The 24381-nt window shown below is 39.6% G+C and overlaps 1 protein-coding gene across 5 annotated transcripts in view; it reads left to right on the top strand.

The window, feature by feature from the left end:
- Positions 1–24381, top strand: part of MARCHF10 (membrane associated ring-CH-type finger 10) — a 65872-nt gene that overhangs the window by 26151 nt on the left and 15340 nt on the right. For all 5 annotated transcript variants that reach the window (XR_007771470.1, XM_050934925.1, XM_050934926.1 and 2 more), the window contains 5 exons: positions 2277–2426; positions 10044–11427; positions 14071–14237; positions 17393–17502; positions 21085–21198. Coding sequence is in view for 4 of the 5 variants with exons in the window: in XM_050934925.1 (XP_050790882.1) it covers positions 2277–2426; positions 10044–11427; positions 14071–14237; positions 17393–17502; positions 21085–21198 (1925 nt within the window). In the remaining variant the exon portion in view is untranslated. The remainder of the gene's footprint in view (positions 1–2276; positions 2427–10043; positions 11428–14070; positions 14238–17392; positions 17503–21084; positions 21199–24381) is intronic.

Here is a 24381-nt window from a genome sequence, read left to right as displayed (position 1 = left end):
GTAATTAAGAGTTCCTCTGCATATACAAAACCATAAACATCTCCAGCATACTCAGCAAGGTGGACAGTCTGAGCCCTTTAATTTTAGGTATACATCAGGAGCTGCCTATTACACTGAGGCAATACCAGTCATTTCTGTTTTTCCAACAGAAAAGAAATAGATGATATTTGTTCATTATCTTTTGGACCTAACCTTTAAACTTTCTGGCACTGCAGCTACTGGGAAAACTAGCATTTAGTAAAAGGGGCAGAGGGTTCCTATATATTTGTTTATTGTCTGAACCAAAAATCTTCCTTCCCCTAGAACTGTCCTTTTATATTAGTGGCTCAATATCACCTCTTGATGACAGCCCAAAGTAAATCAACTCTGCCTTCTTAGTGCCTATCTCAGCCAACTAGCATCCTGACACTCACTGAAAATTTGATAGAACATTTAATTCCTCTTCTTTCCAAGGCCAAGTGAAAAGCAGAGCCCTATCCTACTCACAGCTGGAAGCAAGTTGCTTAGTGAACTACCAGTGCTAGGATTCCTAGGAGTGCCTTATGAACTGAAAATACAGATTTTTTTTTTGTTTACTTTGGAGACATGTCCTCCCCTCCTGCACAGAAATACACAGAAGGGGAGCACTTGCATGAAGAGAGCTACAGCTCCTGCATCCATGAAGATGCAATCTGTCATTCCCTTTCCAATATAGGATCTGTATAAAGAGCAGGAATATAGTCTGCCAAATACTTAGAGGCCAAAGATCCATAGGATAGGGCCTGATCCTTCAGACTCTGGATATGTATCCTGCTCCCCATCTCTTGATGCGGCTTAACTCCTCTGGCAGCTGCACTTTTGACTCCCTGAAAAGGGTCATGGAGCATATGGGAGGAGGTAATGTTAGTCTTGGCATTAATTAATGTATTGTTCATATCCACTGGTTTGTACAGGGAAAATGCTGAATGGAACAGCTTTTCCTTACCCCTCCCCTCCGCCTGGCCACACTACCTTTTTGGCACAGTGCTGAAGTCATTATCTTTATCTGGACTGGGATTGTGAATGCTCTCTAAAGTTTGGAGGTGTTCAAATGAAGAATTGTTTTGTTTCAGGTCCATCTCCATATATGACACTTTAGACCAGAGACGCTTATCTTTGGCCTTTATCTTTCAGATGAGGGTAAATCCAACTTTACGAAATTTATAAATAATTAAAAATAGTGACAGCTCAATCTGTTTAGGATCTAGCTAATTTTAAACTGGAGGCCTCTTTATCAGAGATAAAGAATAATAATTCAAATTTCCTAACGCTTTCCTGGCAAATCCTGTTAACGTTCTCCATGGGCAGGAGGCTCATTTAGGGTCAGATTTTCAGAGAGGTCAGTACCCACAATCAGCTGGATTTTCAGAAGAGTTGAGCTCATGTCTCCAGCTGTAAGTGGGTAGATTTTCGGAAGAGCTCAGGACATTAGATGTGCATTGGGCAATAAGCTCTTTTGAGAATATGGTCCTTGTTTAGGTGCATAAATGGCAGCTGAGCTTCGACAATCTGGATCCCAGTGCACATGTTGAGCAGTTGAAGAACTGACAGATTTTGAAAATCTGAACCTTAATTTCTATGCTAAGTGAATCCTTCGTTTGTCTTTGGAAACTAATAGTTACCTCTATGGCTATGGAGGTTGACCACCAAACTGGACAGTTCGTCAGTATGTAATGAAGTGAGACCAGCCACCAAACCTCCTAATAGAACTTCAGCTATGATTTGTTACTGAAGAAGACAGGTCTTTGCTTCAGCTTTCAGAGATTTATGGAAATTCCCACTGCCTTGAACATATTCATTTAATTAGAGCTGTTCATAAAAGTTATTTTCCTTGAAAAAAGTTTTAAATTTCAAAACAGAGTTGTTTGAAAAAATTCAAATGTTTCTTTATGGCTCTTAATGAAGAGAGATTGGTATTTCGATATTGCGAAGCTAAATGTGAGTTTGGATAACCCTCCAAATCTCTGTTCACCAGATATGACTCTGTATATCTATTTAAAAAAAAAGCTAACATTATATACATTTTGCAGGAATAAAGTATCTGGCATTTTTTCTTTGAAATACAAATTTTTCTTTCTATTTTGAGTATAAATGACAAAGATTTGCCAAAAGAGAAATCAGTGCTGATGTAGTCTCTTGCTCTGCAGAGGAAAACCTTGGAGGGACTTATCTTCTAGGTATTTGAAGAACAAATATTTTAATGGAAGCTCTTTCCCTGAAAATATAATAAAATTACTGAAAGGTTTTATACTTAACAGCTGCCCAGAAGCAGTCATTATTAAGGAGAAAGAGAATGAACCAGGGAGGATTGTTGGGAAGCCCAGACATACAGAATATGAGAAAATTGGAAGACAAAGACAGACGGGCCTTGTTGCTACAGGCAAAGGCACAAGTTACCAGCGCATCTGGTGAGAAAAATCTCCTTTACAACAACTGTTTATTTCTAGGCTGCTGAACTCTTACAGATCTGTTTCTCATTTACACCACGGTGTCCCCACTCCAGTACCGTAGAGAGGCCTTAAACTGTCATTTACTTTCACTTTAAGGTCCCTTTACACTACCAATATAGGCTTAGTGTAAATGAGAACAAAGCCTTAATTAACTGATATTCTCATATTGTCATCTTTCTCCTTATATAAAACGTGAGAGAGAGAGAGAGTCAGTCTGTGTGTGTAGAGGAGACAAAAGCAATTCACTAAATAAGTAGTCTTAATAAATGTATAGCTTTAGAAAAATGTATCCATCCTCTAAATTCTGTGCAGCCTATTTATCTACATTAAATGGCTGATCCAATTGATTGAAGAAGCCATGAAAAATTCTTAAAATAACAAATATACTGAATAAAATAAGCATCACATATTGCTGCATTTTATTCTTCAGTCTTTGATAACTTTTATATAAGATAAATACCTCTGAAATTCTAATCTAACACATGGCTATACACAACTTCATGCCTTGGAACTGGCCAAATAGGTTGCCATTGTCTGGATATTCTGTTGCAGTAAAACAGCAGGCAGGATCACACAATCGTAGGGTTAAAAAGGGACCTGCACTAAAGCAGGAGCAAGTGTACCTAGACTATTCCCAATAGGTGTTTGGTCAACATGTTGTATAAGACCTCCAGTGATGGGAATTCCACAACCTCCCTTGGAAGCCTGTTCCAGAGTTTAACTACCCTTATGGTTAGAAATCTTTTCCTAATATTTAATCTAATCCCTTGGTATATCTTAAACCCATTACTTCTTATCCTACCTTCAGTGGACATGAAGAATAATTGATCACTGTCCTCTTTATAATAGCCCTTTACATATTTGAGGACTGTTGTCAGGTGCCCCCTCAGTCTTTTTTTCTCAAGACTAAATATGTCCAATGTTTATAACCTTTCCTTGTATGTCAGGTTTTCTAAATTTATCATTTTTGTTACTTTCCTTTGAACTCTATCCAGTTTGCCCACATCATGAGCAATACAATTACCCCCTGTATCTTACATACAACTCTCCTGTTAATACACTCCAGAATAATATTCACCTTTTTTGCACATGCACCACATTGTTGACACATAATACCTATAACCTCCAATACTCCAATTTGTCAAGGTTGTTTTGAATTTTAATCTTGTCCTCCAAAGTGCTGGCAACCCTCCCAACTTGAGATCATTTGCAAATTTTATAAGCATACCTTCCCTTATCCAAGTCATTAATGAAAATAATGACTAGTATCAGACCTGTGGGACCTCACTAGACACGTCCCCCAAGATTGACAGCAAACGTTGATAACTAGTCTGAGTACTGTCCTTCAACCAGTTGTGTACTCCAACTTATAGTATTTCCATTTAGACCACATTTCTCTTCATTGCTTATGACAATGTCCTGTGGGATTGTGTCAAAAGCCTTACTAAAAATCACGTTATATCCTGTCTACTGCTTCCTCGTGGACCCTCTCCCCTCATGCACTAGGCCAATAACTCTATCAAAGGAGGAAATTAGGTTAGTTTGGCATCATTAGTTATTAACAAATCCATGCTGGCTATTACGTGTAATCCTATTATCCTCAAGGTGCTTATAACCTGATTTTTTTAATAATTTGTTCCAGTATCTTTGCAGGTATCAAAGTTAGACTGTGTGGTCTATAATTTCCCAGGTCCTCTTTGTTCCCCTCTTTAAAGATAGGTACTATGTTTGGCCTTCTCCAGCCTTTTGGGAACTCAATTGCTGATGGTTCCGACCTTGCTCCAGCTAGTTTCTTAAGTCCCTAGGGTGTTTCATCAGGCTCTGCCAACTTGAGTACATCTAAACATTCTTTAACCTGTTTTTTCCCTGTTTTGGCTTGTATACAGCCCCCTTGTTGTTAACATTAATTCTGTTAAGTATTTGGTCACCATTAACCTTTTTAGTGAAGATTGAAGCAAAATAGGCCTTATGCACCTCAGCCTTTTTGTTGTCATTGGTTATTAGCTCTCTTTATCCACTAAGTAGAGGACCTACACTTTCCTTCGCCTTTCTCTTGCTCTTCATATTTAAAGAGCCTCTTCTTATTGCCTTTTATGTCCCCTGCTAAGTGTAACTCATTTTGTGCCTTAACCTTTCTGAATTTGTTCCTACATGCATGTACTATTCTTTTGTACTCCTCCTTGGCAATTATTCCATGTACTCACTTTTTGCAGGATTCCTTTTTGATTTTCAGGTCATCAAAGAGCTACTGATGGAGCGACATTGGGCTCTTCCTAGTCTTTCTATCTTTCCTTCTCATCAGGATAGTTTGCTGTTGTGCCTTCAGTCTTGTCTCTAAGAAACTGCCATCAATCCTGAACTTTTTTCTCTTAGATCAGTGGTTCCCAAACTTTAACAACCCACAAACCCCTTTCACAAAAATATCAAATCTCGTGAACCCCCTCCAAAAAATGAATATTCCAGGGATTTTCTCCCTTACCTGAGCATAAATTGTAGCAGCAGTGACCTTGGAAATAATTTGGTTTTTTTATGATATGCCTATTACACACTATTTATTATTATTTATCATTACATTATTAATTTTATTACATTATGAAAACAGCAACACTCTTCCAAGATTTCACTTTTGTAGCTCATATCATTTCAATTAAGCCTCCTACATGTTTCATTAAGGAGTACCAGATGTGAAACAGCATGAAAGTATTTAAGATGCCAACTCAAATAAAGAATTCCTTCCACAAGCATTCGTGTCTTGAGCAGTCCAGGCAAACAACGCACACAACTACAACAAAGCTTAAACTTGTTCTTCATAATAATTTTAAAAACAACACTAGCCGCCTATTTAATTTTAGAAACAGCAAAAAATATCCACCTCCCTTTCCATTTCTCATAAGGAGTCTTGAAGTTTAAATCTCCTGAGTGTGATGGATGGAGGGTGGTGAAGCACTAGAATGGGTTACCTAGGGAGATGGTGGAATCTCCATTCTTAGACAAAGCCCTGGCAGGGATGATTTAGTTGGTGTTGGTCCTGCTTTGAGCAGGGGATTGGACTAGATGACCTCCTCAGGTCCCTTCCAACCATAATATTCTATGATTCTATGATGCGCTTGCTTTGATCTGCATAGCTCTTGGAAGTCCGGAACCACTGGAGAAGGATAAAGTCTCAGGTCTGGTTCAGCATTGAGTCTGCTTCTGTATTTGGATTTCAGCTGTTCATATGCGAGAAAGTAAAGTATGTTGTTGAAAACATTAACAAAACTATAGATGCTTTTTCTGCCAGCAAGGGGTACTCATTTCTTAAACTCAGCCAAAAGTTGATCAGTGACAGACCTCTGAAACTCCTTTTCAGTTCATAATCACAGGAGATAACAATCAATTTCTCTTTTTCCTTAGTGCTCAATATCTGCATTGAGAAAGTAGCATCATCAAAGGGGTTGTGAATCCAGTCATTATTGCCTGACATAGCTAGAAAGTATTGCCTGAATGTTGTGCAAAGTCCTTTTGGGTGTTGATTCAACCAAAGTTTATGTTCTGGCAGGAAGTCATGGTCACGGGGCTTGGGCTGCTGGCTCCCGCGCCCGGGGTCCCTAGGGACAGCTCTGTCTGCCATTATAGAATTTTTTCTGAGAACTCCCTGATACATTTCATGAACTCCCAAGGGTTCACAAACTCCACTTCAGGAACCACTTCCTTAGATTTTCTTTCCATGGGTCCTTACCCACCAATTCTTTGAGTTTGTTAATGTCTGCTTGTTTGAGGTCTGTTATCCTTATCTGCTGCTTAATTCCTTCCTTTTCTTAGAATTATGAAATCTATCATTTCATGATCCCTTTCAACCAAAATTGCCTTCAACCTTCAGATTCGCAACCAGATCCTTTCTCTTGGTCAGAATCAAGTTTAAAACGACTGTCCCCCTGCTTACTTCCGCTACCTTTTGAAACAAGAAGTTGTCACCAATACATTGAAAGAACTTAACGGACATTTTATATTTTGCCATATTACTTTTCAAACAGATGGCTGGGTAGTTAAAATTCCTCATTACTACCCCATCTTATGTTTGTATATTTCCATTATTTGTTCTAGAAATGCCTCATCCATCCTCTGATGTAGTGGTCTATAACAGATCCCTATCATGACATTATCCCTGCCCACCCCCCTTTTTTATTTTCCTCTAAAGTATTTGTATTCTTGATATATAATGAATCACCGCTTCTCTTTGTCCCTGCCTGTCCTTCCTGAACAAGCTATGCCCCTCAATACCAACATTACAGTAATGAGATTTATCCCACCAAGTCTCTGTGATGCCAATTAAGTCATAATTTAGTTTATGTAGTATTACTTCCAGTTCCTCCTGTTCATTCCCCATACTACTTGCTTTTGTCTACAAATATGTAAGATGTTGAGCAGATTCTTCCACTGTTATCCCTCTTGTTATGTCTATGACTATTGTAATTTTCCATTCCTCGCCACCCCGAACATTTAGCTCTCTGTTAAGGTCACCATTTTTAAACCTACTTAAGGGCTTTTGTCAGCTATCCCCTTTGAACCCAATTTAAAGCTCTGCTCACTACTAGAGGTCTGTTTGGGCCTACTTTTTAAACCCAGCCCAGTCCGAAACCCAACTGACCCAAGCCTGAGAAAGCTGAGTCATTTTCTAGCCCGTCTCGTCCTCTCTCTCCTGAGTCAGCACCAACGTTTCTTCCTGCCTATGGAATCGGCTTGGCTCAGCAGCAGCTACATGCCCTATTGATAGCCACTACCTCCTGGTGTGATGTGTGTGCTGCAGCACGGAGGCACTGTGACTTCTCAGTATATGCATTCTACAGCACACACAATGAGGCAAGGGTGGCAGCAGCTGGCAAGAGCGGGGCACAAAGCCACCGCAGCACCAACCACATAGGCAGGAGGAGGAGGAGGTTCAGGCCAGGTTGCAGTGCTCTACTCAATATGTTGGTGAGTTGTATGTGAAGATGCTGTTATCCTTCTTAGTCAGGAGGGCCCCAATACTTCCCAGCACTCCTCTTTCCTGGAACATCCCATAAGTGAGGAAGACAAAAGCCCTCCTGTCAACATCATCTGTGGAGTCACGCATTCATCTTGCTGTCCTTATGGGCAACGTCCCACTCGAGCAGCTTTTATTCTGTACTGTATATTACACATTTTAACACCTTAAATCGTTACTATATGTAATAAAGAATATCTGTTCAGTAAAAAGTCAGAGAATTGACTGTTAACATTCAAATATATAAACATCCTAGGTTTATTATCTGGTGATCTGTAGAAAAGTCATATTCCAAAGAGACTTAAAAAAATGTAAAATATATAGTAGAATGTATCTTTAGTGCTTATCAAAGTGCTTAAAAATTTTAAGGTGATTAATCCTCAACTCCCTATCCAAAGGAAATTGGGTGTAAACAAGGCAGATATGTTCACATTGTCAGACGTGCACTAATTTTGTATGCCTCAGCTTGTTTTTTTTTATAGTTGATGTCAATGGTAGCTACTCATGCTTAGCAACTCTGAAAATCAGTCCATAGATGTCTGTAGCTGAACACTCAAAAATGGAGACATCCAAAATAAGTTTTTTTTTGAAAATGTTCACTTAAGTGACTTGATCAAAGCCCCAGAAGAAGTCACTGTCACAGCTTCTCTCTCATTAGAATTCAGGAGCTATTAGCGCAGTCCTGTTTGTAGACCTAGCCTCTCTCTCCCCCTTGATCCTTCTTCTCTCACTGTTAGGTCAGTTTAATTAAACAATTTCATTAACACCACACCTTTATAATAGGATATCTGAATTTTTCCCATCATCATGTGCTTTATATCTCTCTTCTTACCATGTTATTCTTCTTAATTTTAGAATAACATGATAAGAAGAGGCTGATGCAGCCTAGTGATTTCTGAAAAGTCTAAGGTGAACACAATCTGTTTTTCCTCCTCTAAAAGCAGTTACTCTTCCTGAGTCCATACTGTGTACTGCGATAAAAGAAATAAAAAGCATGTGGTCATGGATAAAATGGAAAATTCTTTCCAAAACCAAGAAATATAGGACTAAACCCTGCCTTGGATGCATCTGTGTTCTCCTGTTAAAGTCAATGGGAATTGTAGGAGCACTTCCCAGAAAGAAGTTGCTTGTAATTTAGAGAGAAAAAGCAGTGGTAAGTCTATGCACTGTTATTAGACAATGCCCTTAATAGCTGTTCTTTGCTTATTCCCTAACACACTCATGTAATGTCAGAAGATGTTACAATAGAGACAGAATCTACACTGCTACCTCGATATAACGCTGCCCGATATAACAAGAATTTGGATATAACGCGATAAAGCAGTGCTCCGGGGGGGCAGGGCTGTGCACTCTGGTGGATCAGAGCAAGTTCAATATAACACTGTTTCACCTGTAACACAGCAAGATTTTTTGGCTCCCAAGGACAGCATTATATCGAGGTAGAGGTGTAGTTCCATTTTCTTACTCATTTTTTGTCAAAACTTTCCAAGTATGACTAAGGATGCCTTCCCATTATGACTGATGGTCTGCCCTCCTCTAGCTAAACTAAAATGGCTATTTTGGATACTGCAATGGAGGACTGGGTACAACAGAAATCTTTTTCAGATCTTGGTCCTTGATTCTCCTTCATGCTAGGTTAATGGTGACTAAAAGTGATTTATTGCTGTTCAGTGGTCTTTGTGAAATCAGTATGTCTCCGTCCTGTTTCTACGCATCCATGTTAGAAACAATTGCTATGGCCACAAGTGGCATTTTGTGTTGCACATAGAAACCAAGAATTAGATGGTTTCTTGGAGAATGAACTATTCTTCACTCCCTATAGGTGGGTGATCCTCTATGATACGGTGACTAATGGGCACAGAGGATTTCAGGGATGTCATTCTGACCCCTTTCACCAACAGTACGAATCATGTGGGAAGGAGTATTATTTGGTGGTTAGAATGGATGACTGGGAATCTGGAGAGCTAGAGTCAGTTTGCATATCTACTGCTGATAAGCTGTGTGACTTTGGGCATATCATTTCACCTCTGTGTATCACTTTTTCCATTTATAGCACATGGATAATACCTACTCAATTTGTGAAGAGCTCTGAAAGCCTTAGCGGAGCTATGATGTTATTTGCAAATAATTATTACTATAAATTTTGAACAGAAAAAAAATCTAGAACATTGTGATAATTTCTGTTGATCACAAAAGGGCAGTTCCTTCTGGAACTACAGATGGAATGCAAGTAGTAGGTGGGACAGTATTTATGCTGAGAAGCAGACGTGTTAATTGGATCTCTAGACATGCCAGCGCACCATTTAGCATGATTTGTGAATTTCCTTTATATGGTCTTACAGGTGTCCAGATAGCAAAGTAATATTGATTTCTTGTCTGAACCCTAGAAGAGTTTATGAATAAAGTCTACTAATTGTGTTAAAAGTGCACTAGAACTGCAGTTACCTATAACTGAACGTGTCATAACATCGATACCAGAACAGCACTGGTAAGAAATAGCCACTTAGAGCATGTGTTAGGCACTAGAAACAAAAAGGATCAAATGCTGAAAGTTGATTTTGTTTTCACGGCAGATCTTGGAGTGACAAATGAAACTACGCTCATGAACAAGAAGAGATCTCAAGAGAGAAGGAATGTAATCCAGTCTTCTAAGCTAAATCTCGATCGTAAAGGTCTAGACAAAGATAGCAAAATAGGAAGTGTCCTTCCACAGACTCAACAGTCTCCAACTCTATCATCGGCATCTACCTTGCAAGGAGCTCATGGTTCCTTTGTCTCAGATGAGTCACATAGTCCATCTTTTATACCCACTAAAATGGCCCCTTTGAGGTTTAGAGATGAAAACTTTTATTCTATGCTTTGCTTAAACATGGAAGACTCCTGTGAAGAAAATGATACTAAAGACGATGATATACTGGAGAAAGAATTCCTTTCTTTCAATCTAAATCATTCTCCTACTCCTCTAGAACAAATTAGCAAATTTAGTGGAACATCCTTGGCACAAGATGAACAATGTAACTCTGCAGAAACTGGAGATGATAGAAGCATTTCATCAAGGAGTGTGGAATCTTCTCATCAACCATTAAGACAACACAATGTAATGGACACAACTGTTGAACAGTCTTCATTAAGGCAAAGAAACTTTAGGGACTATGGAAAGTCTTATACTCCAGATGGGAATTCTTCTGAAGGTGCTGATTGCAATAAAAATGAAAATGAAACTCCATTATTTAGTTCAAGAAGCTCACGAGCTGAAAGCAGACCAGGCAGCGCACCTATTGCTGGGACTCTTAATAACATTAGCTCTATAGATAGGCCTAGCGTTAATATTTATAACAGAGAATTGCAAGCCTATGAAAGCAATCAGAGGCGTTATACTGATCTCCTTACTTCTGCACGGTCAACAGTTCATAGACCATTATTGTATTCTGCATATAATACTCCAAGATCATTAATACAATCTGCACATAGAGCTGAGGTTTCAACAACTGTATCATCTCAAGTATTGGATTTGGATGGAAGTTCAAGGTTTAATGTTCGTAGACCCTTGTCTCCTATAAGAAGTAGAGATTCTTTTTCTGCTACAGAAAGTTATGAATCTTCATCACCTATAGTCAGTACACCTGAAGATAATAGCCTACTGGATGATAGTATAGATAATGGTTTAAAGAGTACATCTGCAAATGCTGCCTTACATGATGAAGAGAACTTACTAAATTCACATAGTTCTTTTTTATCTATAGATTCTTCCAGCCCATCTTTGTTTCAAACAAATTTCACAGCCCACCTTCACATGGCTGGCACATTACATGATCAATTACCACTTGCTTTGCTGGCAGTGTCTGATTTACAAAATCAAAGTAGTTCTGTGAGCAGCATTGCAGCCTGTGATACCACAAGTGCAAAGGAAATAAACAAACATGCAGACCCAGAGAAGCTTAAGAAACTGCAGGAGAGGTGAGACATGTATAGTTACCTTTTTGACATGAGCAATTAGCCAAAGTTTGAGGCCCTGTGGGTTGTTTCCATTGGGAGGAGAAATTGATGATGGAGGCAGGTATCTTTGAAGAAATCCTTTTTATTTCCAAAGTCCTGTTTCCCTGAACACAGAAGGAAGCAACTGGCGATATTTTCTTTGCTCACAGCTCTAAGTCCATTCAGCCAGCATTCAGCCTAAAAGCTCTTTCTATAGGTTTTTCTCAGGGCCATACTCTGTGTATGTTCAGGCTGCACCTGGCTTTCTTCCTCTTCTGTGGGGTTTCTCCTGCCTCTCTCTCTCTCTCTCTCTCTCTCTCTCATATACACACAACACTCTACTAAAACAGTCCCTGGGAAGCCCCCCCCCCTCCACCCAATTAGTTCAAATTCCCGAGCAACCTCACATGTGCTTGTGCCTGTGTTTTGGGCAGCACCATGCACTTCTGTTTGGGGCGGAGACTTATTGTTCCATAAAAGGATCGGACTGTTTCTTACAGCTATCTTAAATGAAGGATGGCAGTTGCATACCCCAATTTTAATGAGACTTAGCGTAACTCGTAACAGTATAATTATATGGGTCACACATCCATGATTTCACGGTAACATGCAGTTCTAGAGCTAAATAGAGAATCTCTCTGTGGAGAGCGCTGTGTGTGTTTAGATTAAGGTTGCCCAGTGTTTGACCTTTTGGATCCCCTTTGGTAATAAATGGCTGGATTTTATAATCTTTCAAAATTTCCATATGGTTAAAAACTCATTGCCAGCTACCTTTGTGTACACAGGTAAAGAATCAGATAGTAACCCGTTTCCCTCCCCCCGACCCCCCATATTGCCCATTATAGTTACAATTTTTCCATACTCAAATGCTTGCCATTTTTCATAACGTACAATGGCACTGAAGCTGCTTATGCCATCAGTTTTAGTAGGGCGTGCGCGCGTACACACACACACGTGTCCCACTAGTAAAAATGGCAGTACTTCTTGTTTCCAGTGGAACACAGGCTGTGGAAGATAACTGCCATTTTACTACAGCAAAACATAGGTTGCATCCTGATGGTTCTCCCACTGAAATACGACACTTACCTTCTGTCAACCCTGAATATTTGCTAATGTTGCTAAGGTTGTAATTAAGGTTTGTGTAATACTGTGAAGGAGATGAATGTGTTCTTTGCAGTACGTTTCTTTATCAGTTGAAGGCAGAAGTAAATTCCTTTGGATGATCTGGAGTTTGTCACTGTCAGTGGAAGTGTGATGTGTGGGCATTAGGATACAGTTAAGAGGTAGCTCGGCTTATTATTTTCTTGCTTTTCAGGGTATCATAGACATCCTTAATCTCTTTTAGACCAAGTTTTTGGTTATGGAAGGAATATAGATAAAAAGAAGCCAGCCGTACAGATGCTAAGGAAGTTAAGAGGATTGTCTGTTCTAAAAACTTGTTAGCTGACCCAGTTTCTTCACTTTCTTCCCTAAAACTGTAATTTCCTTGACTGAAAAGACTTTCTGATAAAGGCATATTGGTCAGCTCTGGGTTTCCTGCTGCTGACTGTAATCAGGAAGCTGCTCTTTTTCTCAAGCAGTTGTTTCAACAATTAAGAACAAAGATGTTTTCATGAAAATATGCCTCTCCATCCCATCTCTCCACTCCCCCAGAACATAAACCAACTGGCCACATATTCAGTTTTGGCACTTAACAGAAGTGACATAGCTCTGAGTCATACAGTAGTACCAGAACGTAAACTGGACCCTTGAATGAACAAAGATGCTTTATTTCAAAAGGTGTTAACCCTTAGAATACTACAGACATGCAAACCTTATGTATGCTGCACTGAAAAAATGACTATAGAGGAATAAACTCATCTCCTCCTCTCTACCCCCATCTCCAACAACAGCTCTGTTTCATTCTCAGTCCCCTACCCCCTTTCTTTCCTCACTCCAGCCCAACATGTCCACTTCTTCCCACCCCCGCCCCATCCCCTTTCCAGAAAATACCAACTAGGCTGTAACAGACACTGGCTTTTTCACCCACCTCCTTGCAGCTACCGGCCCCAGATATCAGCTCTGCCACTTTCATGCACCCACTTGACTTCCTAATACCATCTGCTGTCCCCCGGCAAGCTCTTAGCCCTGGGGATTGCTACAGAACTAGCAGCAGAGGGTAGAGTGACCAGATGTCCCGATTTTATAGGGACAGTCCTGATTTTTGGGTCTTTTTCTTATATAGGCTCCTATTACTCCCCACCCCGTCCCGATTTTTCACATTTGCTGTCTGGTCACCCTAGCAGAGGAAGAGGAGTCATGTTGGAAGGGCAGGCTAGGAAGGAAGTGGGAGTCCTGGGGATAGAAGCATTTCCTACTGTCTTAAAAACTGTCCAGTCACTAATCAGCTGTCCTGAATAAAGATCCCTGACACAGATCCTCTACAAGCACCAGGAAATAGCCCACAGCCAAGTGGTATTATTTGGATATTATTTGTTCAGAGCACTGACATGTACTGAAAGATGTTTAGGAAAGCCTCTTTAACCCCCCATCCAAAACATGTTAATTAAAATATAAATCAAGTCTAATGTTGGACTGTAGAGTTTGGTGAAAGAACACTTCTGATTTCTTTTATTGTGTCTTTAGTCTACTAGCAGAAGACTCAGAAGAGGAAGGAGACCAGTGTCGGATATGTCAGATTGCTGGGGGCTCTTTAACCAATCCACTGGTAGAACCATGTGGGTGCGTAGGAACCTTACAGTTTGTTCATCAGGAATGTCTAAAAACATGGCTGAAAGCTAAGATAAAATCAGGTAGGAATGTGAGAAGAGAGTACAAGTGCAACAGCATGTCACTAATTTAAGAAACCTCATCATATGAGGGCCAAATTCTCCTTTGGAATCACTCCCTGACATAAGTGGAGCTATACCAGGTGATATCAGTGGAGTTACACCAGGGATGAATTTATCCCATAGGTTTGTCAACATTTCGGTCTTTTTCCACAATGCAAAAATTAGGTCAAATAACTTCAAATATTTGATGGCCTTGCTTAGACTCCTGGCCATTAAATCAACAGATGAGTACAACTAAAATTCTAAATCTCCAGAGTTTACAGTTTAAAATAAGCCAAAATATATATCAAACACTGAGGGATTTACACATTACCAGTGGTATCATGTGAACATCAAATTGTGTAGGATCCATAAACTTCACATGTAAGACTAATTAATGGGGAGGAAAGGGAACATGTTGAATGACAGATCCGTAAAGTGAGATAAATATGTTTTTTTTAAATATTGAAATAGAGGGAGAAGGAACCTGCATAGGATGAATTTTAGTGCTTATGAAAGTAATGGCTAGCAAATTACTGCTATGCAAGCTTTCCTTATCTTCATCCCCCAACTTGGTCAATACATACTAATACTACATTGAAACATTCCAGGTATTCTATTTCTATTCGTGTCCTCAATGAAGATCAAAAATGTTATTGTGCTATAAATGTGAATTGCAAAGCAGGGTTTTGCAAAGTTTTCCATAATATGGACCAAATTTTAATACAAAGATTATCTTGTAAACCACTCCCCCTTACATTTGAAATCACACATCAATTAAGCCATTGCTTGCATGGAAAAGGAATATTGAGCATACATGTATGTGTTTTAGTTGTCTATTACTGCAATTTAGCAGCTAGCAATGAAGGAGAGGAGTCAGTGTCTAAGAGTCACAGAATCAGGTCTCAGCCTCCCGAGATAACAATAAGCAAGTTTTTCACTTAATTCCATATATGTGAGAACTTACTGTTTAGATTTGTGTCAAAAATTCTTTTCTTAGATTCAAGAAGACAGGCGTCCACACCAACCTTGTTATACTCTTCATCAGCAGAGAATGTAGGAGTTAAATGCAGATTCTTAATCCTTATTCAAATTCCTGACTGACCCCCGTATCCGGGGAGTGAGCTACTTCCCTCATCTTCCCTAGATCCTGCCCTGGGTTCAGGGAGAGTTCAGCCAGCCAGCTTGGGAGCCAGAGTGAGAAAGAACACTAGCAAGGGGAGAGAGTTGGGAGGGCATAGTGGAAATTCATTTGGTATTTGACTAGCTATGTGTTTGAATAGGCAGAAATGGGAATTCTGGTCAGCAAAGGATTTTATTTTTTTTTAAGGTGTCTGGCTTTAGGGTGAGGCCCTGATCTGAGTATCTGTAATAACTTTAGATCATTTTCAATACCCAAGAAAAGTTTATAGAAGGCCACATGCTTTTAAACAATACTAACCACGTATGAAATATTATACAGTGGGCCCAAAAGCAACTGGAACCCATTGTTCTAACTTAGAGTTTTATACAGGCACCTGTCACCACAATATATGACTGTCTTCCACACAGAAAAATCAATGGCAATAGCAAAGTCCCAAGAGGATTTCATGGAGTCTCTAGTATTTCTTCCATTTGGGGTGAAAATTTGCTTGAGGGTTTTTTGTTTTTTAAAACAGATTTTATTAATTTCTTCCTCTTTATTGTGGTGTGTCCCAGTTGCTTTCCACCATAAAAATGGCACTGAAACCGATTGTTCCCTTCTTTGTTGGTCAGGGGAGGGCTGGAAGGGGAGGAAAGACATCCAGTGAAAATACTAGGCAGCACACTGGGCCTTTATTTGGTTCGTATTGACCAGGCCTTGTGTGTAGAGTCTTGATGTGTGGATGCTACTGTTATATTTTACTTGAGACTTGGGTGGAATTTTCATGCACCTTTTCTCTTTTTCACCACTATCCCCACCAGTTCAGTGAATGAAATTCTGTTTCAGAAGGTATAGGTCTCACTATGTAGTCAAAGAGAGAATAGCCAGAGTGTCCAGTCTCGTTTCCAGTGCAGTCAGTGGCAAAATTCCTGCAGACTTCAGTGGGAAGAAGCCCAAAATATTTAAAATAAATACAAATAGAAGTGTGTTACTGGTTATCTGGAGGAGTTGTTTTTCAAATGTGGTGCCTGGACTACAAGCAGACTTCTAGTGTTTTGTGGAATTAAGGATTTGGAGACGCAAGCGGTGGGTGTTGATAAGAGAGGGCTCGATACAAAGATTTCTCTGATGAAATGGCCTGCCAGAAAGAGAACTGACCCTCTGAGTTAGATATGACTCACCATTTTGAACTCTGCTTTTTGACTCTTCAGTTTACAAGGGGAAAAAACCAAAATCTATCTTGGACTCTGTTATTGTTTATTTTTCTACAATATAACATACATTTATAGGTAACAAGCAAGAGGAAAAAAAAAAGTATTTCACATCATACTGTCAGTCTTGAGTGAGTTGGTCCCTAAGGGCCAGGCCCATATAGTTAGGGCGAGATTTTCAGACAAGCTGAGCTTCCATTTAGGCACTGGACTAAAAAGCCAGATTTCCGAAAGATCTCAACACACTGGGTGCATGTTGGTTGCTGAACTCTTTTGAAAGTCTGGCCATGAGTGTCACAATGGGAGCGGAGGACTTTTGAGAATCTTGCTTTCATTTAGGAACCTAAATGGGAACTGAACTCATCAGAAAATCTGGTCCTCATTGTGGGTGCTGATGCCTTGGAAATCTGGCCCTGAATGGCCACTTACATTAATTGAACTTACATTTGTTTCAAACAAATGGACATAAATATTACTTTTCTATGTCAAAGAAACCATATTGATCAAGGTATGCATCTCATAACTCCTGCATTTGTAACCCATATCAGTTACAGTTTTGTAAACTGTCATACATCAATGGAGTGTAATAGACAATACAGCTAGTATTTAAAACCATTATACAAAGCTTACATAATAATGGGTATGATTAGAATAGAGTTCAATGGAATTTAGAGTTAAAGCTAGCAACTTTGAGTAAAATAATGGCTTAAAGGGTCAACGTAGCAGTGATTTTGTAATATTCAGAGACACTGTGCTCAATATGGACTTACAAGTTCAGTATTTAATTCCTCATTTAATTTCAGGTGCTGAGCTGGGGGCAGTGAAAACCTGTGAACTGTGTAAGCAGAGCCTGATAGCTGATCTGGATGATTTTGATGTGAATGACTATTATAGAAATCACCAACAGTCTCGGGTAAAAAACTGACTCTCTCCAAATAAAGACCGGTAATCCTATTTTGCTACTGCTAGCTTGCAGTACTCTGTGCGTGTAATGATCTGCCATCATACACTGAAGCCAGCTAAACTGCAAGGAAGAGATATGCTTCTTTACGGTGATTTAAAGAAATGTAAAAAAGCCTCTGAGTAATAAGAGTCTGAGAATAATAATCACAGTTCATTTCACAAAACTGCCCAGTATCATGAGGCTTTGAGTGAAGGAAGTTTGTAATTACATTTGGAGATGGGGAATAACATTCTTGTTTGCTAGGTAGAGATGACATTGCAGTGTGCAAGCCTCTTGAGGGGGAGACTAGACAAGGTTACTTCTCCTCTGCAGCATCTTACAATTTAAAAAATACACAGACAGAAGATTCAAGGAATTGAACATCATCCCATTATTAATATTAAAGTGTTATTTTTGAAACAAGTTAAATAAATCTATTTTAAACAGAAAAATGCAGGGGTAATCTCTCTGTATCTTGAGAGCTGTAAGAAAACAAACCTAGCATCACAATAGATTTAGTATTTTTTAGCTTTATGCCTGCCAAAGAATAGCTTAATTTTCCAGAAGAAAAATATTTCAAGCATGGAGTGCTAATACTTTACTATAAGATGGTGATGGGGTCAGCTTGTTCAGAAAGAAGATAAATGTTGTTCATTAAGGGAGACAGGAATGACAGGGTAGGTCATGCTGGTGGGGGAGTGGCAAAATATGTAAAAGCATATTGCCAAATAGCAAGGTCTTTACACTCTGGAATAATCACACTGAACCATAAACGGACTAAAGTGATAAGCACACACACCCTTTTTCAAACTTGAGTGTTTTACAGAATTACAGGCTGTACCTATGTTGGGTACAGTTTGATGATTCAACACATCAAATTTACACATTTAAGGACATACTGCAAAGCTCATCTCTTTTCCTAGGCATTTGAAAATGGGTTGAATTGTAAGGATGAGTAATTGTTGGAGAGACGGGGAATTAAGGTAATGGGAGGTCCTGCTTGCTGGTTGTGATTTATATCTGTTTGTATTGATGTACTTTTAAATATTATTTGTGATGTATTCTAGTTATGCCAAAAGCACCTAAAGCATATGGATAGATATGCTATTTAGTATTTTTAGAAATCTAAATAAATACTGCAGCATGCCAGAGTTTTTCCCACTGATTCTTAGAAGATAGCCACTTCTACCAGATTGTATTTCTCAAAATTATTTGCAGTAAACAGTGTATATTTCCCCATCTGCATCGCTTTAGGACTTATTTAGTTATAAAAAAGTAAATGATTTCCCAGCATGCTTTGACACAAGTGATACCACCAAACTATTTTCTAGCTGATTGATTTGCCATTGTGCTGTAAAATGTATATGAATATAAAGGTTCACTTAGAATGAGATTGTCTGTAGATACCCATTGAAAGTGCAGAGGAGAACATCATAGACTCTAGGACTGGAAGGGACCTCGAGAGGTCATAGAGTCCAGTCCCCTGCCCTCATGGCAGGACCAAATACTGTCTAGACCATCCCTAATAGACATTTATCTAACCTATTCTTAAATATCTCCAGAGATGGAGATTCCACAACTTCCCTAGGCAATCTATTCCAGTGTTTAACTACCCTGACAGTTAGGAACTTTTTCCTAATGTCCAACCTAAATCTCCCTTGCTGCAGTTTAAGCCCATTGCTTCTTGTTCTATCATTGGAGGCTAAGGTGAACAAGTTTTCTCCCTCCTCCTGATGACACCCTTTTAGATACCTGAAAACTGCTATCATGTCCCCTCTCAGTCTTCTCTTTTCCAAACATGGCTTGGAATATAATTCCCTGTCTGAATGGAACAAAAAAACCACAAAAAAGCAAAAACACCATAAGAACCAATCAAGATACAGCTTCCAAAAAACGATTTGAGGAGATTTTTGTAAGTGCTAAGCCATGCAGATGAATGCTGTAATTTCAGGAAGGCTGTAGTTTCCAGATTAATGACATCTCTTAGGTTTATTACACTGGTAGCACTGACAGAGGATGCTGTTGAAAAAGTTTGACCTAGTGACTTGCTCAAGTTCAGAGAAGCAGTTAGAATTGATGAGTGCCTGTCTCCTGGGCCTGTGCTTAGGTTATGCCTCTCAGGGACTACTGTTCCTGAAGGTTTAGTTTTTAAGCCACTGTTTTTAATCAAGAACATGCTGCTTAGAACCAGCACTATTATTAGTAACTTCAAGAGTTCATCTAGTATTCAATGTGCACCATTAAAAAAATTGCCTTTTTTTTTTTTAAATCTCTGCTTCAACAGTGAAATGTAACTATTTCTGGGCTGGAAAGATGGCTGCCATTCTGAGCTAGCAACATGATACAGTGTATTTGGAGGGGAAATTGTTATTATTGTTAATTTCAGTGATTCTTTTCACCAGTGTCAGCTTGATGCACTAATTACAGAGAATAAAATGTAAACAAAAAAATAGTCAAAAGCCAGGCAAAATAATTCTTACATTTTGTTCTGCCGGTTGATTAGATTCACAGTTAATAACATTCAGCTACAGAGGGGGAATTTGGGAAGGCAGAATTAATTACCTACCCAGAGTGCGGCTAAGACACTGGGTTTTCAGCACCCTTATGATTGCTACAAGTGCTGTGAGATCTTTAATGCCCACAAATGGTCAGGATCGCAAATTTCCCTCATATCAGAAAGCTGAAACATCCAGCAGCATAGCATACTCTATTCCATGATATAGCATTGAAAGGGAAGAGGTGCCACATGCTAACTCTCCACTCTCATGGTTTTCCCTGGAGAGCTTCCATCTAATTATGGAAAGGCCCACTCCTCATTTGCGTGTTAGATCGGATGATCTGTATTGTACTTGATATGTGCCAAAATATATAGCAGTTTAAGGTGGCATAGCTTCATCTTTTTGTTAATTATTAGCTGAGATTTGCCATTATTTGTGCCAAGGAGTTAATTTATATTTGTTTTCCTCCTGTTTTGTGCTGTGTGGATCCCAACTGATTTTCTCCTCTTTACATTTCCTGCCTATAAGATCCCAGGTTTCATTCTAGATTAAATTCTATGGTCTGTTTTATGCCAGCGATCAGACTAGATGAGCATAATGGTCCCTTCTGACCTTAGCCCCCGCACCCCCCAAGCCCCTCACGAATTTACCAATCCAGAGGTGAGCCTTAGACAAGACTCTCTTTAGTCTCTTTTGCTCCTTTAATTGCCCGCCAAAAGTCAGTGTTGAATCTCTCATCCACCCTATGTCCTTAGTATGTTGTGTTTTAGGAATGCTGGCAGTCTCTGCTGGCCCTGGAGTCTGATAGCTTCCTGATCCAGTCTAAGCCAGGTCACTCATATGTCCGTGCAGAGACCTTATGCTAGGCTATTGTATGTGATAGTCACTAAGAAATTAAATACAGGCCACAAAGATAGTTCAGAGTTAATAAATGAGTTTGGTAGGTAATATAGCCTCGGGCTGAAGTAACTGAGTACTGATTCTAGTCCTTAAAATCTTTAGAAACCAGCATTACAGTAACAGTAAACAAATTGGCTCTCTTTTCTGCACACAGGCACAAAGTGAGCTAATGAATTCAGGTCTCTACCTTGTGCTGCTCCTTCACCTTTATGAACAGAGGTTTGCAGAACTTATGCGACTAAACTACAATCAAGCCAGTAGAGCCAGGGTAAGAGGAGTGAAAATGATAGTGCTTCAAATCACACACCACTAATATCATATACTCATTTGTTACTTACATGGCTCCTTATCCAGCTAATGCCTCCCTAGTTGTCAAGCCCACAGAAGCTGTGCAATCCACTTAGAATCCATGGCAGTCTTTCTTTTTCAAAATCAGCCACACGAAGTTTTATTAAGTAACCTAAGCCTTCCTCAGAGGTACAAGCAACAATCCTGCCTAGCACTATCCCAGTGCAGGATGGGTATTTCCCCCACTGATTGCCAATTATTTACACATGCTCCATACCCTGTCTGGCAGCTCCACAAGATACAGCTGTGCAATGGGCAGGGCTGTTCTTATGTGTTTCCCTTGCTTACCAACCACAGTAGAAGAAAAGTTTAAAAAAAAATTCTGGGATTAACTATGTGCATGTGGAAATGCAGCCTGAACCACTAAAGAATGAGAATCCCGAAAACCTTGTCTACAGAGCAGAGTTATGCCCCTGTAATTTGTATCAGTGCATTGTACCTGCAGTTTGGCTAATCTGGTTAACATAAACCTATTTACAGTGATCTCACACAGAATTCCCTCTAGCTGTTTCAGTGCATTCCCAGACTTCCCAACCCAGATCCCTGAAATGGGGTTTGTGGAAGCAGATCTCCACAGTTAGAGAGCTGCTATCAGGGCTGACTCCAGGCACCAGCACAGCAAGCAGGTGCTTGGGGCGGCCCATAGGAAGGGGCAGCACGTCCGGCTCTTCGGCGGTGGGTCTCTCAGTCCCTCTGGGAGGGACGGACCCACTGCTGAATTGCTGCTGCCAAATGAAGCGGCGGCGGTAGAGCTGCTGCCGAAGTGCCGCGGATTGCTTGGGGTGGCAAAAACACTGGAGCTGGCCTTAGCTGCTATATCAAGTTTTTTTTAATTGTGGCCTGTATAAATAGCATGATTCAGCATGTAAGACAGCAGCTATCTAAAGCTGAATAACAGCAATATTACATTAAAAGCTTCTTTACTTTTTTTAAATGAAATAAATCTTGAGTCTGTTGTGTTGCACCCTGTGAACAGAAAACTTTTATGCATAAAATTAGTCAGAAGCATTGGAGATACTGCACAGGCTAAGTGCAAGAAGAGTTGTAGGAGCCTTATAAAAGCATGCTGAGAGATGCCAAATACAACGATGCAGCTGCCACACCAGTGATTTCTACCAGCACTACCACAGCAAGGGTCAAGAGTGACTTGATGCAGGTTGCAACAGTGGCAAGCCATACTTTGAGCAAACGCAATTGCACAAGTACTGGCAACAACTGTGCACTATTAAAAGCACTTTTGAATGTGGACCCAACTGGTCTAATTCTCAGTTACCACATGCCTGCAGCTGAGGCACGGTTAAGGTGGCTCAGGTCTACTCTAGTTTTCGCTCTGCTTCACATGGCCACATGTGGGCCCTGAGAAGAAAACAGCTGAAGGTCAGGATTTTCAAAAGTGTTTATGTGATTTAAGAGAACAAGTCTCAACAACTTTCAATGGGACTTGTGTTCAAAGTCACATAGGTACATTTGAAAATCCCACTGATAGTGCAGTGCATGCTAACCATGTCTCCGATACAATCCCTCTTCCAAAGGCTAGGAACAGGGTCATTTTAAGGCCCTCATATCAGTGCTACACCATCCAATGGTGCCCCAGTGCAACTGGTATACTCTGGGGGCTCTTTCCACCCAATTTAAGGCTGCTTTTTGATGCCAACGTAGTATAAGAGGATCTTTAATGTGACTGAGAATCAGGACTAATCTGTGTTTCAAGCATATACACAAGACTTCAGGTTGGTTCAGAATGCATCTGATGGTGGCACCTGGTATCATATTCCACAATAAAAAATTGACATGATGCAGCTTGTTGGCATCATGAACATATTTCAGAGCAAGACATATTTCTGTTCTCTTAGAGCACTTCTTATGAGTTGCAAAGCTACCACAGAGGCTTTTAATTCAATTGGCAGGAAAAGTCCATCTGGAGCTGAAACTGCTCTATACCTTGTGGAGCTCTTTTTTATTTTTAAATTCACAGAACACTGCTTCATTGGAGTGTTATAAATATAGTTGAGCTGGTCTGAAAAGGTCACATATATTGATCCAGTGGCTTTGGGTGATTGTAGCTAATCTGTGGTCTCTTCTCGATACTGATGGGAACTGAGGCTTTCAATCCTGACTGTCTGGAAGCTGGAAAGGATTTTAATTAGAACATGACCTATGGGATATTGGATTCTCTTGATACTCACTATGTTTTGAAAAACTGACTATAAAATAATTCAGACTTTGCTTTTAGTACTACAGTCCTCATTACATCGTTATTGTCCTGATGTGTTTATCTTTACAATTAGTAGTTTTTCAGCCTCTTTATACCTTTTAAGTTTCCAAGACCCATATCATACAATTAATTAAGGCTGAGTATTTGTCATAGAAAAAATTGGAAAACTCACAACTTTGTTATGGCAAAAAAAATACAAAAATCACAATTTTAGCTGTAATAAACAAGTCAAACCCTACCTATTTTTAAATAGAATGCATTTTTTAAATTTTAAAAAGCTTATGAATTGGGGCACAGAGAGGCCCAACATTTTCAAAGGTGGCCTCTGATTTTGGGTACCTATTTTTGGTAGCTCATTTTGAAACACCTTATTTTGATTTTCAGAGATGTTGAACACCCACAGACACAGCTGAAGTCAACAATAATTCAGCACATCTGAAAGTTAGGCAGAGGGTGTCTCATGTTGACCACTGAAAAACAGAGGCACCCAAAATCAGAGGCCACGTTTGAAAGCTTGACAGGTGCAAGATCACCTATGTAGTGAGCTAATGAGAGAGGTAGGAATAGAATCCAGGTATCAGTAAGATCCCTTTTCTTAACACTGGGCAAACTTGTCTGACATGAGACAGATACTACAAAATGAGGGACAAAAAATCTACTACGGGAAGCTTAAAAATAATTTTGTTTCTTTAACATAAATAATATTTTCTGTAACCTTGTGATTCAGTATTTTAGATTATACTTCACAGCATTTTCAGTGTAAAACAATACACCATTGCTGTAGCGAGAGGTTACAGATAGTCTTGTCATCAAAGATGGTTATAAAACAGTATATCAGCAACAGGCAAACTCGAAGAACCTTTAACAAACACTTCAAACAGAAAACCG

The sequence above is a fragment of the Gopherus flavomarginatus genome, chromosome 25, assembly GCF_025201925.1.
Source record: "Gopherus flavomarginatus isolate rGopFla2 chromosome 25, rGopFla2.mat.asm, whole genome shotgun sequence".
NCBI classification, from domain to species: domain Eukaryota; kingdom Metazoa; phylum Chordata; order Testudines; family Testudinidae; genus Gopherus; species Gopherus flavomarginatus.
The sequence above is the reverse complement of the archived record's forward strand: the minus strand, read 5'-3'. Positions and strand labels throughout refer to the sequence as shown.